Genomic DNA, 12,191 nt, shown 5'->3' with positions numbered 1-12,191 from the left:
GATTCTCTCAAAAATGAACTGAGCAAGTTCTGGGACTATGACACTCTTGGAGTTAAAGAAAGAGAAGATGAATTTCTTGAAGATTATCTGACCAAGGTGAAGTTCAATGGGGTCCGTTATGAAGTGTCTCTCCCATTTAAGGAAGAACACCCTGATATTCCAGATAACCACTTGTTGGCACAAAACCGTCTCGCATGTTCCTTAAAGAGTTTGAAAGCTAAGCCAGACATTTTACAGCAGTATGACACTGTAATCAGGGAACAATTGAACTCAGGTATAGTTGAAATGATTGACAAGGGACATGAGGAACAATGCCTTCCTGGAACTGTTCATTACATTCCTCACAAAGAGGTGGTGAAAGAAGATAGAACCACTACCAAACTGCGCGTAGTCTATGATGCTAGTGCGAAGTCTCGAACCGAACCTAGTTTGAATGACTGTCTCCTGCCAGGCCCTGCCTTAACTCCATTGATTTTTGATATCTTGTTGAGAGTCCGTTTTCACAAAGTAGCTCTGATTGGAGATTTGGAGAAGGCTTTCCTGAACATTGAAATTAATCCTGAGGAGAGAAATTTGTTGAGGTTCTTGTGGATAGATGACATCAACTCTACAAACCCGGGAGTAATCACACTGAGATTCACACGGCTTGTGTTTGGCCTTGTATGCTCTCCATTCATTCTGAATGTGACACTAAGGAATCACTTATCAAAGTATGAGAACACTGATCCACGTCTTGTAGACACCGTTGTCAGAGCCTTGTATGTTGACGATTTTGTACCCGGGAAGGACACGGTAAAGGACGGCTTTGAACTTTACCGGAAATTGAAGTTGCGCTTCGGAGAAGGAGGCTTTAACATGAGGAAGTGGGCATCAAAGAGTCAAGAGTTAACTGAGCTGATCAAGAAAGAGGAAGCAGCAATATTAGCAACGCCTAAACCATTTCCTGAAGTAACTCTTGCATCAAAGTCTCATGTGGTTGAAGATGGCTCTTCAAACAATGCTGTGAATGAAGAAACCCTGATCAAGGTGATGGGTGTTCCGTGGGATCGGATAGAAGACAACCTCAAGTTTGATCTAACTACCTTTGCTGGACAAGCCTTGGAAGGAACTCTAACAAAACGGAAACTGTTGAGCACTACTGCTCAATTCTACGACCCACTAGGCCTGTTGTCACCAGTTATCTTGCCACTGAAGTTCATGTTTGAAGAGATTTGCCGGTTAAAAATTGATTGGGACGAAGCCCTGTCAGAAGATCTCGCATCATGTTGGAAGGAATTATTTGAAGACATGGAGAGAGTCTCGAATATTGCAGTAGTACTATTGCAGTAGTATTGAGATAGAAGTGGGAGACATTATATCTATTCAACTCCATGGATTTGCAGATGCCAGCAAATATGTGTTTGGAGCAAATGTTTACATTAAGGTGATGACCTCTAATGCCTGCTCTTCACATCTGCTAGCCTCGAAGACCCGAGTTGCCCCCTTAAGTGGAGAAACAATTCCTCGACTGGAGTTGATCGATGCCTTAACGTTAGCAAATCTGATGACAGTTGTGTACGAGGCTCTGGTCCACACTGTGAAGGTAGATGGGGTGTTTAATTGGACAGACTCTCAAATTGTGTGGTGGTGGATCAATGGAGAGTCTAAGCAGTTTAAGCAGTTTGTGCAAAATCGTGTTCAGAAGATCCGAAGTCTTTGGAAGAAGGAACATTGGAGATATTGCCCATCTGAGCTTAATCCAGCTGACATAGCTTCACGAGGAGCTAAGAGTTCCGTCATTGCATCCAACGAACTTTGGTGGAAGGGAGCACCATTTCTAAAGAAGGAAGAATTTGACTGGCCCAACTGTCAAGCAGGTGGAACCGCAGTCCCAGAAGAAGCTTTAAGGGAATTAAAGAAGGAAAGTTCATCTGAAATCTCAAGAGTTATGACAGTATCAGTGCAAAGTTCTCAGAGCATCTCAGAAGTCGTCCAACCAGCAAACTTCTTAGAGTGACCGCTCTTGTGCTGAAATTCCTCCAAAGGCTCAGAAAGAAGACAGAAACACATGATATCAGCATGGAGGACATGAATGAAGCTAAGCATCTCTGGTACAAAGAAGTCCAAACTAAACTTGAAGAAAGAGAGAAATCTAGTTCTACATGGGAACAATTAGCAGTCTTCAAGGATTAACAAGGAGTTCTACGGTGCAAGGGAAGGATCCAGAATTCCTCATTACCGTATTCAGCGAAATTTCCTATCCTGTTACCAAGGAAACAGCACTTCACAAAGTTGGTGATAGTGCAAGCTCATGGAAACGTGAAACACAATGGCGTTAGAGAAACTCTTACTGAAATCCGAGCCCAATTCTGGATTATCAAAGGTCGTCAGGGGGTCAAGGATGTACTCTCGAAGTGTGTCACATGCAAGAAGATCCTAGGAAGAGCCTACAGTACTCGACCCGCTCCACCTCTGCCTTCATTTCGAGTTTCAGATGATCTAGCATTTTCCAAAGTTGGAGTGGACTTTGCTGGTCCCCTGTATGTGAAGAATATCTACGAGTCCAAAGGAGAGATGTTCAAATGTTACATTGCTCTTTTCACGTGTGCCAGCACAAGAGCTATTCACGTTGAACTTGTCCCAGACCTTACCGCATCCTCGTTCATAAGAGTGCTAAAGCGATTCTTCGGTAGAAGAGGATTGCCAAACTTGTTCATTTCAGGCAATGGGAAAACCTTCAAGGATGGAAAAGTGAAGAAATTTGTTCTTAATCTGAACATTGACTGGAAATTCAATGTTCCCACAGCCAGTTGGTGGGGAGGTTTCTTTGAAATCTGCGTCAAACTAGTAAAGCGGTGTCTCAAGAAAGTGCTTGGAAACGCAAAGCTGAGTTATGAAGAACTGGAAACAGTCTTGATTGAAACTGAAGGAGTTTTAAATTCCAGGCCCTTAACCTACGTCTACGATGAGTTATCAGAAGGTCCTCTCACTCCTTCTCATCTTGTGATTGGGCGTCGACTGTTAGACCAGTCCCCTGTTATCACTGCACCTATGAACACGCTGGTCAGGCGAGAAAGATATTTGAACAATCTCCTCGCCCACTTCAGAAATCGATGGAAGGAAGAATATCTGACTGGGATCCGTGAGTACCAGAAACTTAAAGGAGGAGCGCCAAGAAGAGTCATTCAAGAAGGAGACATTGTACACATCTATACAGACAAGAAACCTAGACAGCAGTGGAGATTGGGGAAAGTAGAGAAACTATTGTGGGGACGAGACAACGTCGCGCGCACAGCAGAAGTGGTGACAGTGGACAAGTCTCTCAACAAAACTCTTCTGAAACGTCCTATTCAGAAGCTCTACCCTCTTGAAATCAATGAACTTGATAAAGTCATAGCTAATGCGGAAGCTGTAAAGCCGAACAGCGGATGGAACATTCAGATGGTCAGGAATGAAGACATCCCAATAGTTACTGTTGCATAAACTGTCTGAACCGATTTGAACACTGAACTGACATTACGAGTTGTAGTCAAAATTTTGTCTCACCTTATGATTGACTCAGTCAATCAGGGGGGAGTGTGTTGTAAATACGTTAGGGACTGGAGCTGGTTTGACCTGCGAGGTCTGAGTCGAGTCTCGTGATTGACACTTGAAAAACGTGTGCAGAAAGGGAATCGGAGAGAACGGAAAGGAGTCTAGCGTGGACATTGATCTATCTCTGTATTACGGAAAATATCTATCGGAACACGGAATTAACTCTTAGAACAACATTGTCATATCTCGGAATCTATCAAAGGATCAAAATAAAGAGTATGGATCGATACATCAGAGGAGCAAGGTGCAAAGGTGGGCCTGTAGATCAGTGCTACAACGGCAAAGCTGATGCGTATCTGTACCAAAGTTACCTGTTTCACATTGTGGACCATTAAATCCTGGTGCACAGCTGCATTTGAATCCATTAACTCGGTCTGTGCAGGTCCCGCTGTTCTTACAGGGATGACTTGCACAGTCATTGATATCTGTTTAGGGGACGAGAAAGAAAGTTAATAACGGTCATATTCGATAGCTAAGATAACTTGGAGTAACGACAGTCAGTCTTTGTCAAAACGATTTACACAGCATGCAAAGGAGTTCGCTACCACTTGCGACTGAAAGTACTTCAAAATATTATAAGTTTCATGCTTCTATGCAGAAATTGGAGACCATGGAAACGTCTTTATCAGATGTACATCATTATCATAATCAAGTGCATGAAAATTACCAAACAAACCATTTGAATGGATGATGTCCATCGATTTTCAGCATTACAGCCTCATTATTGGCATGAAATCTTAATATTAGGGAGCAATGTACAAAAGATCCAAAAACCCTGAAATATGAAGGAAAATACATTAATTTGGCTACGGTTACCTATTTCACACTCTGTTCCATTAAAGCCTGGTGCACAGCTGCAGTTGAATCCGTTCACTCGGTCTGTGCAGGTCCCGCTGTTCTTACAGGGATGACTTGCACAGTCATTGATATCTGTTTAGGGGACGAGAAAGAAAGTTAGTAACGGTCATATTCGATAGCTAAGATAACTTGGAGTAACGACAGTCATTCTTTGTCAAAACGATTTACACAGCATGCAAAGGAGTTCGCTACCACTTGCGACTGAAAGTACTTCAAAATATTATAAGTTTCATGCTTCTATGCAGAAATTGGAGACCATGGAAACGTCTTTATCAGATGTACATCATTATCATAATCAAGTGCATGAAAATTACCAAACAAACCATTTGAATGGATGATGTCCATCGATTTTCAGCATTACAGCCTCATTATTGGCATGAAATCTTAATATTAGGGAGCAATGTACAAAAGATCCAAAAACCCTGAAATATGAAGGAAAATACATTAATTTGGCTACGGTTACCTATTTCACACTCTGTTCCATTAAAGCCTGGTGCACAGCTGCAGTTGAATCCGTTCACTCGGTCTGTGCAGGTCCCGCTGTTCTTACAGGGATGACTTGCACAGTCATTGATATCTGTTTAGGGGACGAGAAAGAAAGTTAGTAACGGTCATATTCGATAGCTAAGATAACTTGGAGTAACGACAGTCATTCTTTGTCAAAACGATTTACACAGCATGCAAAGGAGTTCGCTACCACTTGCGACTGAAAGTACTTCAAAATATTATAAGTTTCATGCTTCTATGCAGAAATTGGAGACCATGGAAACGTCTTTATCAGATGTACATCATTATCATAATCAAGTGCATGAAAATTACCAAACAAACCATTTGAATGGATGATGTCCATCGATTTTCAGCATTACAGCCTCATTATTGGCATGAAATCTTAATATTAGGGAGCAATGTACAAAAGATCCAAAAACCCTGAAATATGAAGGAAAATACATTAATTTGGCTACGGTTACCTATTTCACACTCTGTTCCATTAAAGCCTGGTGCACAGCTGCAGTTGAATCCGTTCACTCGGTCTGTACAGGTCCCGTTGTTCTTACAGGGATGACTTGCACAGTCATCGATATCTGTTTTAGAAGATGAGATTGAAAGGATTAAAATGTAATAGCTTATGTTGTTATATTTGACGGAGCCCGGTCCGGAACAAATAGGCAAAAGAGATCAGTAACTAACTCATATAACTTTCAGAGTTTTTCGCTTGTTATAAAGAAAAACAAAACATCTTTATCAGATATCCATCATTATCATAATCCAGTCAGGGAATGGCAACGGATCTGCTCCTTAAATTATCTTTTTTACAGACAATTTCTTGCTTGGTGGGAATCTTCTGGTTCTGGCCGCCCGCCGTCAGTTGCAAGGGGAAGATAGAGCCTCTTTGACCGTTAATTATTAGTTGAGAGAAGATAGCAGACCTGAAACCCATCTTTGTAGCTCTCAGCTTCATGACCTATATAAATCCTGTTGTTATTGATGTTGTCAGTTATAGAGGGATTTTTGTCTCTCTGATACCACTTATAACTCTAAACAAATAGTTTTGCGTGGATGAAGTCCGATTGCGTATTAAGGCCAGGCTTGGCGTTTCTTTTGAAGAGCATCTCGTAAATTAAACAGTCTATGTCCATGACTTGAATGTTACTTTCCTAAGGAGGACGCTTATTGGAAGAGTTTTTTACCGCACACACCACGTTATTGCATTAATGGGCACTTATCATAAATTACAGCAGGAGCCATAATCGGGGACGGAGACCGTAAGTCTTGGGATCCGCGCGCACCTATGATATGGGACAATTTTTCTATTTTTAGAACAAATTGCGCCATCCTGACGTCATATATCCGCGCGGATCCACGCACATGTCGGGGGCTCTCGCGTGGATGTTGTCACGTTGCGTGATCAAATGGTGAGAGTTGAGAGGCCTTGAGGGATTATCTTGCGTATTTTTCACAGCGATGGCAGGGAATAAGGCAGGGAATACGAACCAGGGCGCCTATATGTAGTTTTATGCTCTGAGCCAACGGAAAAGGTGGGTTTTTCAGGGTCGAAAACAAGACTTCAATCTCGCGCTGGGAATGAATAATAAGATCTGCTCACGCTAGTTGTAAGCTCACGCGTATGCTTAAGAATATAGCAAGAAAACTCTCTACTCTGGTATCGAGTTAATTTGTGAGTTTCTCAGACAATGGTTAATCATAACCAAAACCTGTTTTGATGGTTTCTTATTGTTTCTGCTTGTTTGGTGAGCTTGCAAAAGTTTTTGAAAGGAAAGTCTGACGCGTACAATTAGCTCATTTGCATAGTGCAGCTCGTGCACTTTCAAGTCCGAGTCGGTGTTTTTAATTGTCAACAAATCTTGACAAAGATTTCTTTCGTTATCTTTTGTGCTGAGATGCTGCAACAAATTTCACGAACGCAAAAAATGCTACTAACATCATGTGGGTTTCTTCAACATAAGCATAGTGAAGTTTTACACTGCGAAAATGAAAATAAACAAGAAGTTTTGATAACTCGATCAACAAAATCGAAATCGTTGTTCGAAGTTGATTAAAGAAAGCGTCAACGTAACTTTGCTGATTATTTCTGCTTTATTCACATATTTTCAGCTTAGCTTTTAATATGTTCTCAAACATTTATCAATCTTAAACATATTAAAAAACCATAGAATTATTGTTTGAGTTCGATGTACGTTTTCACACGAAAGTGCGGCGCAAGTACAATTTGTCATGTTTACTGACTGTACAAAACAAGCATCGGCGGGCGCTCTCATTCATCGACAACAGAGAATTTGGTGGATTTTTACACGAATAAAACTGAGCAGTATCTACGGACGTAAAGTTATTGGGCCTTGATGAAACAGCAAGCGTTGCTTACAATTCAGGCGAAACTCAAACTGACCAAACTAGCAATTATTTTGTTTTACTTTTCAGTCGCGATAGACTGGCAAATTGCTCGCAAGCGTGTGGCAAGAGGAGCTAGGAAACTATGAAGTCCTAAAGCTCTGCTATATCTAAATATATCCAGCTAGTTTTTTGCTGTGTCATGGAAAAGCTGTTAATCTTCAACATATGTGAAATTTAAAGTGGAGTAATGTACAGTTCATGTAAAAGAAGCATCCGTCGGAACACAACTTGGTCAGCGATATATATAAGCTTGAAGCGGAACATACCTAAATTCGACACTGTCTTACTTCACTCAAACTGGAGCAGCTTACGACGAAAATAGTAAAGAAAAATTCCAACAGACGTAAACGCGTTGAGTTCTGGGCCAAAAACATGAAAAATTTCGGAATTTCGGACGCCATTTCCCCCGCGCGACATCCGCAAAAATCCTCGCAGCATGTACGCGCGTGTGCCACAGGCGATGGCGCAATTTGTTCTAAAAATAGAATTATTGTCCCATATCATGGGGACAACCCCAATACTAGAAATAGCGCGCGCTTGCGGTCTCCGTCCCCGATTATGGCTCCTGATTACAGGTAAAAGATCGTAAGAATTTAGTTAAGCTTAAAAGGCTACACTTATCGTAGATATTATGGCTTATTTTGTGTACTATAAGGGCCTCTAATCATAGAAACAGCCTGGAGTTTGACGTATTTTATAGCAGTGGTTTATTAGAAGAGGCGGAAGAACTCAATCAAGGTAAAGTTACCTAGTTTAGACATGTCACAACGAGCCAGGACCACCTCGCCAGGTTTAATTGAATCGAACCAGTAATTACCGCTGACTGCATCTTCCCTATCACTGGCTCTGATCTCGGCGCACGACTCAGCTGGGAACTCGGGAACGGATCCAAGAGGAACTAAAAATAGAAAAGTCAAAAACATTGTTCTTTTAGCCTTTTCTGTCATAACTAAACATCACCATCGTTAAGCTCTGTTGACGAAAGCTGCGGGCTTTGTTAGCAGCCCTCGAAATTCAAAGAGATTCTGTCTACTTGTATAGGATACGAATGCGTCTTCTTCAAAATGATAGAGACACTCAACGAAGAACAATACCTCTTCCTTTTAATCGTTTAATATAGAACCGATCGCTGTCCGGAACAAAATCTTCAGGTCTGGCTTCTTTGGTGCGGTTGTTCAATTCACATATGCCTTGGCTGATGACGTAGTTAAAGCTTTGACATCTGATGTCATGGTTACACTTGTCTACACACTTCAACCAGTTTGCAGTTTTCTTGGCCACGAAGATATGCGCTTTTAACATCATGCCACGGATGGAATATTCGCTTCTGCACTGCTGAGCGTTCAGTTCACAAGACATCTGACACATCACAAGCAGCGTGAAGACCAGACTCATACTTACAGAGTAAGAAAGCCTCTGGCTAGGTTCTGAAGCTATGACATTTATATAGAGAGAAAAAGATCGAGGCTTGTATAAAATGTTAATCTTGCACCGTAATTAAAAAAAAAATAACTGTTAGATGGAAGCAAACAGTGGCCAAACCTAAGAAGCCTCGACCTCTCATAGCTAGGCTAAGTCTTGGAGGGTTTCATTTGGCGCCGTAAACAATAAGTGTCAAACTGTCAATCTTGTAATCAAGGAAAACCAATAAAATAAAAACAGTGAAAAGGTTAATAGTCTTCACTTGAAAAGTGTTTCTCGAATTATCTGCCTATGAACAAAAAGATAAGCAAACAAGGAGAGAATCAAAGATAAACAGTAAAGTAATGTAGAACTATATCAAACTGAAAGCAATTGCTGCGTCGATTAGATAACCTCAGCCCAGCTCTGTAACTAGGGAGAGGCTGGTGACGGAATTATTGAATTTTACAACAACACAAACAATGCATTCTTTTGATTACCGGCTTGAATCCACCGGGGAAGAAAGTGAAAAACTCAGTCGACGCATACATGAACGTTTCAGTATTTGACTGAACAAACGAAATTGCTCAAAGCTATGACACCAACTGAGTAATATGGCATGCAGGGTTCGTAACGGATACGTTGAGGGGGTAGCTATGATGACGTTTCAAATTTTCCTCACACTGTTTTGGAAACACACCCCACCCCTCCCCCCTTCCCCCCTTCCCTGTCCCCTTGATGATCTCAGCAAGTCAGAATTCGACAATATTGGAAATTGATGGAATTTAATCTACAATGATAATGAAATGTTAAAAATACTAATTCTGCAATGCATCTCAAATTCTGTGAAAGCGATAAAATTTGGCTTGACTCTTATGTCAAAATGCGGTTGCCATAGCGATGTAAAATGACGCGGAGAAACAGTTTTCATTCTAATAAATCGTGGAGGAAATGAGGGAGGGTCAACTTTTGCCTTTTCCCTAGTTGTTTGTAAGTTGTCTTTATGTTAAACACTCATTGAATTAGTGAATTATTTTACTATCGATCGCGTACTAGTTTGGTGTTTATGTTCTGCTTCAACCTCCAAGCACTCTTTTTTAGAGACGGCGTCGAAAATTTACGACAAAAAATATGCGCTTAAATAACCTGTAACGCAGGTTTTTTTGCTGGACAAGGGCTGGTTAATTCGTTCACCGTTGCTATTTACAGTCCGAACACATTAAAGAATACTACAAAGTAAAAAAAGAAAAATATATGAAAAAAGAGACGAAAACAACGGGAAAAAGGAGAAACAAAACAAACGAGTTCGCTGGCTGAAGAGACAAACGCATCACAGCATAGCATAAAGACTGCAACACAAGTAACAAAGATGTTTTCTCCATAACGTGACCTGATTGAGGAGTTTTAGGGCCATTAATTTGGACAGAAGGGGTCTTTATACCGTGGAGAAAACGCAATATTTCAAATCCACCTGTCATTAGCAAAACCTTCCTTTAATAATAGTCGAGTGCTTTGTCATTGATATTCATGATTTTATGCGAGGAAGACGTTGTTTCTTTCTCTTTTTTTTTTCTTTTGATGATAATGATCTACAGGACGCAAAGGATAATTACCTTCATAGCAGACGATTAAACCGAAAAGCTTGGGCACAACTAATCAGCAAAAGTTCATATTTATGTTCATAATTAAGAACATCACTTGTAGTAGACGATTGTTACGACTATAACAAGAAAGCCTGCATCTCGATTATTTGCCGTTTGAACTCCTCGCACGTTTCCTGCACTTCCAAGATTTTTGTTCACAAAGTCCACACAAAACACAAAGCAATAAGTCAACTACCTTGACTATTTTTTGACCTAAAATGCAGCATCATCCTTTATTAGGCGATATAATACGACTTAGACACGCCATTTACAGATCCCTCTTCCCATCTAGTGCAAATTGCCTCTTAGATGCTCAACACAATTGGAAGGTAAATTACAAATAAATTCCGGTAAAGTTATTAAAATGTTATTTTTTTAAAAAATTAACGCATCGAGAACTTCAAATCTTTTATCTTAAAACCTGTCTTAGTATTTTCACAGGCAAGAACTATCCTTAATGAAATACCGAAGATTGCTAAATAAAGAAAGCTTCCACGAAAGACAAGGAACCAAAAATGACTGAACTGCAAGTTTTGGATCGAAAGAGAAGATTAGCTTTCCAAATTCATCATCGAAAAAATTGAACCAAATAAGAACATTTATATTTTCCCATGGGTCTTATCTTTTGCACTCTTCGCGCATCGTAAATTAAGGACCAAAATTACTCTCGCAAACGAGGCAGACAGGAGATAAAAATGTTACACAAAATACTCAGTTATTTTTCTCCGTTTTTGTGAGTGATTAATGAAATATCGCGTAAGTTTTATTCGAGAAAATATTAACGTGAAATGCTCGGCGGAGGGCAGCATGTAACAAACTTGCGACCGACAAACCCGTTGCGCTTGGATTCCTGATCAAATTCGAAATTTAAAAATGTCGGCTTTCATAAAGAGGGGAAAATTGGAGTACCCCGGAAAAAGGCCAACGAGAGGAAGAGAAAGAACCAACAACAAACTCAACCCTCTTATGAGGCAGAGTTCGTGATAAGAACCCGGGAAATTGGTGGGTGTTAGGATACACAATTTCAGGGTGTATAAAGCGGCAATTAGAGAGTATAAATTAAAATGTAAGGACAGTTTTGAACTCACCCTGCGAGTGCGTCGGACGAAGCATTATTGAAATCCATGACAGAAAAACAACGAGACCAAAAACATTCATTTTTAAAGCACAACGGATGTCTTCAGTTCCCAAAGCCTGTGGAAAATATCAAGATAATATTGAGACAGCACCAGCTGGAGATATGTAGCCGAAATAACGCCTCCTTAGGAGTCAACGCTGTGTAATGAAGGATGGTGTGTTGTGTCTCTGTGGGTGGCAAACGTGCCAGCTGTGAGAGATGAACCATTCAGAGCTATTTCTGCGAAAGCCAGTTTGACTCCTCCTACTGTTACTAAGACTTCCCGTTCAAATTACGCACGTATAATACAAGCTAAATATTTCGATCAGCGGTTTTGTCAAATACGCTTCCATCTTGCGCGCCTCTTTATAGGTGAATATGTTCTCAAATGAAATAAACGTTCCAAACTCATATTTTAACAATCACATGGTTAAAAAAAAAATAGAATTTCCAGGACATTTTCAGTGTTCCTCATCTTTGTTTTGTTTTTATTGAGTATTGAACATTGTGTAGTTGTTTCTCTCTAGAGTTATGTGTTTTTTTTGTTCAAGTTGGTTTGTGATGAAGCTTAAATTGAAATACAAAACCATTTATACATTCTTCGGTTTTGTTAAAGTCTGGACAAAGGATAGGATGTTGAACGCGCACGTTACATTCTACAGCTCAGCATGCGATTGTTATAAATTAAA

General features: G+C 40.4%; 1 protein-coding gene across 1 annotated transcript; it reads right to left on the bottom strand.

The window, feature by feature from the left end:
• Positions 1-6,049: 6,049 nt before the first annotated feature.
• Positions 6,050-11,529, bottom strand: LOC145495931 (uncharacterized). The gene is made up of 3 exons (XM_081475532.1): positions 11,474-11,529; positions 8,436-8,774; positions 6,050-8,239 (listed from the first exon to the last, which is right to left on the bottom strand). Exons 1-3 carry the CDS (start codon positions 11,496-11,498, stop codon positions 8,052-8,054), a joined length of 552 nt encoding a protein of 183 aa, XP_081331658.1. The 5' UTR covers positions 11,499-11,529; the 3' UTR covers positions 6,050-8,051.
• Between the last annotated feature and the right edge of the window lie 662 nt (positions 11,530-12,191).

The sequence above is a fragment of the Orbicella franksi genome, chromosome 8 (assembly GCF_964199315.1).
Source record: "Orbicella franksi chromosome 8, jaOrbFran1.1, whole genome shotgun sequence".
Taxonomy (NCBI): domain Eukaryota; kingdom Metazoa; phylum Cnidaria; class Anthozoa; order Scleractinia; family Merulinidae; genus Orbicella; species Orbicella franksi.
The sequence above is the reverse complement of the archived record's forward strand: the minus strand, read 5'-3'. Positions and strand labels throughout refer to the sequence as shown.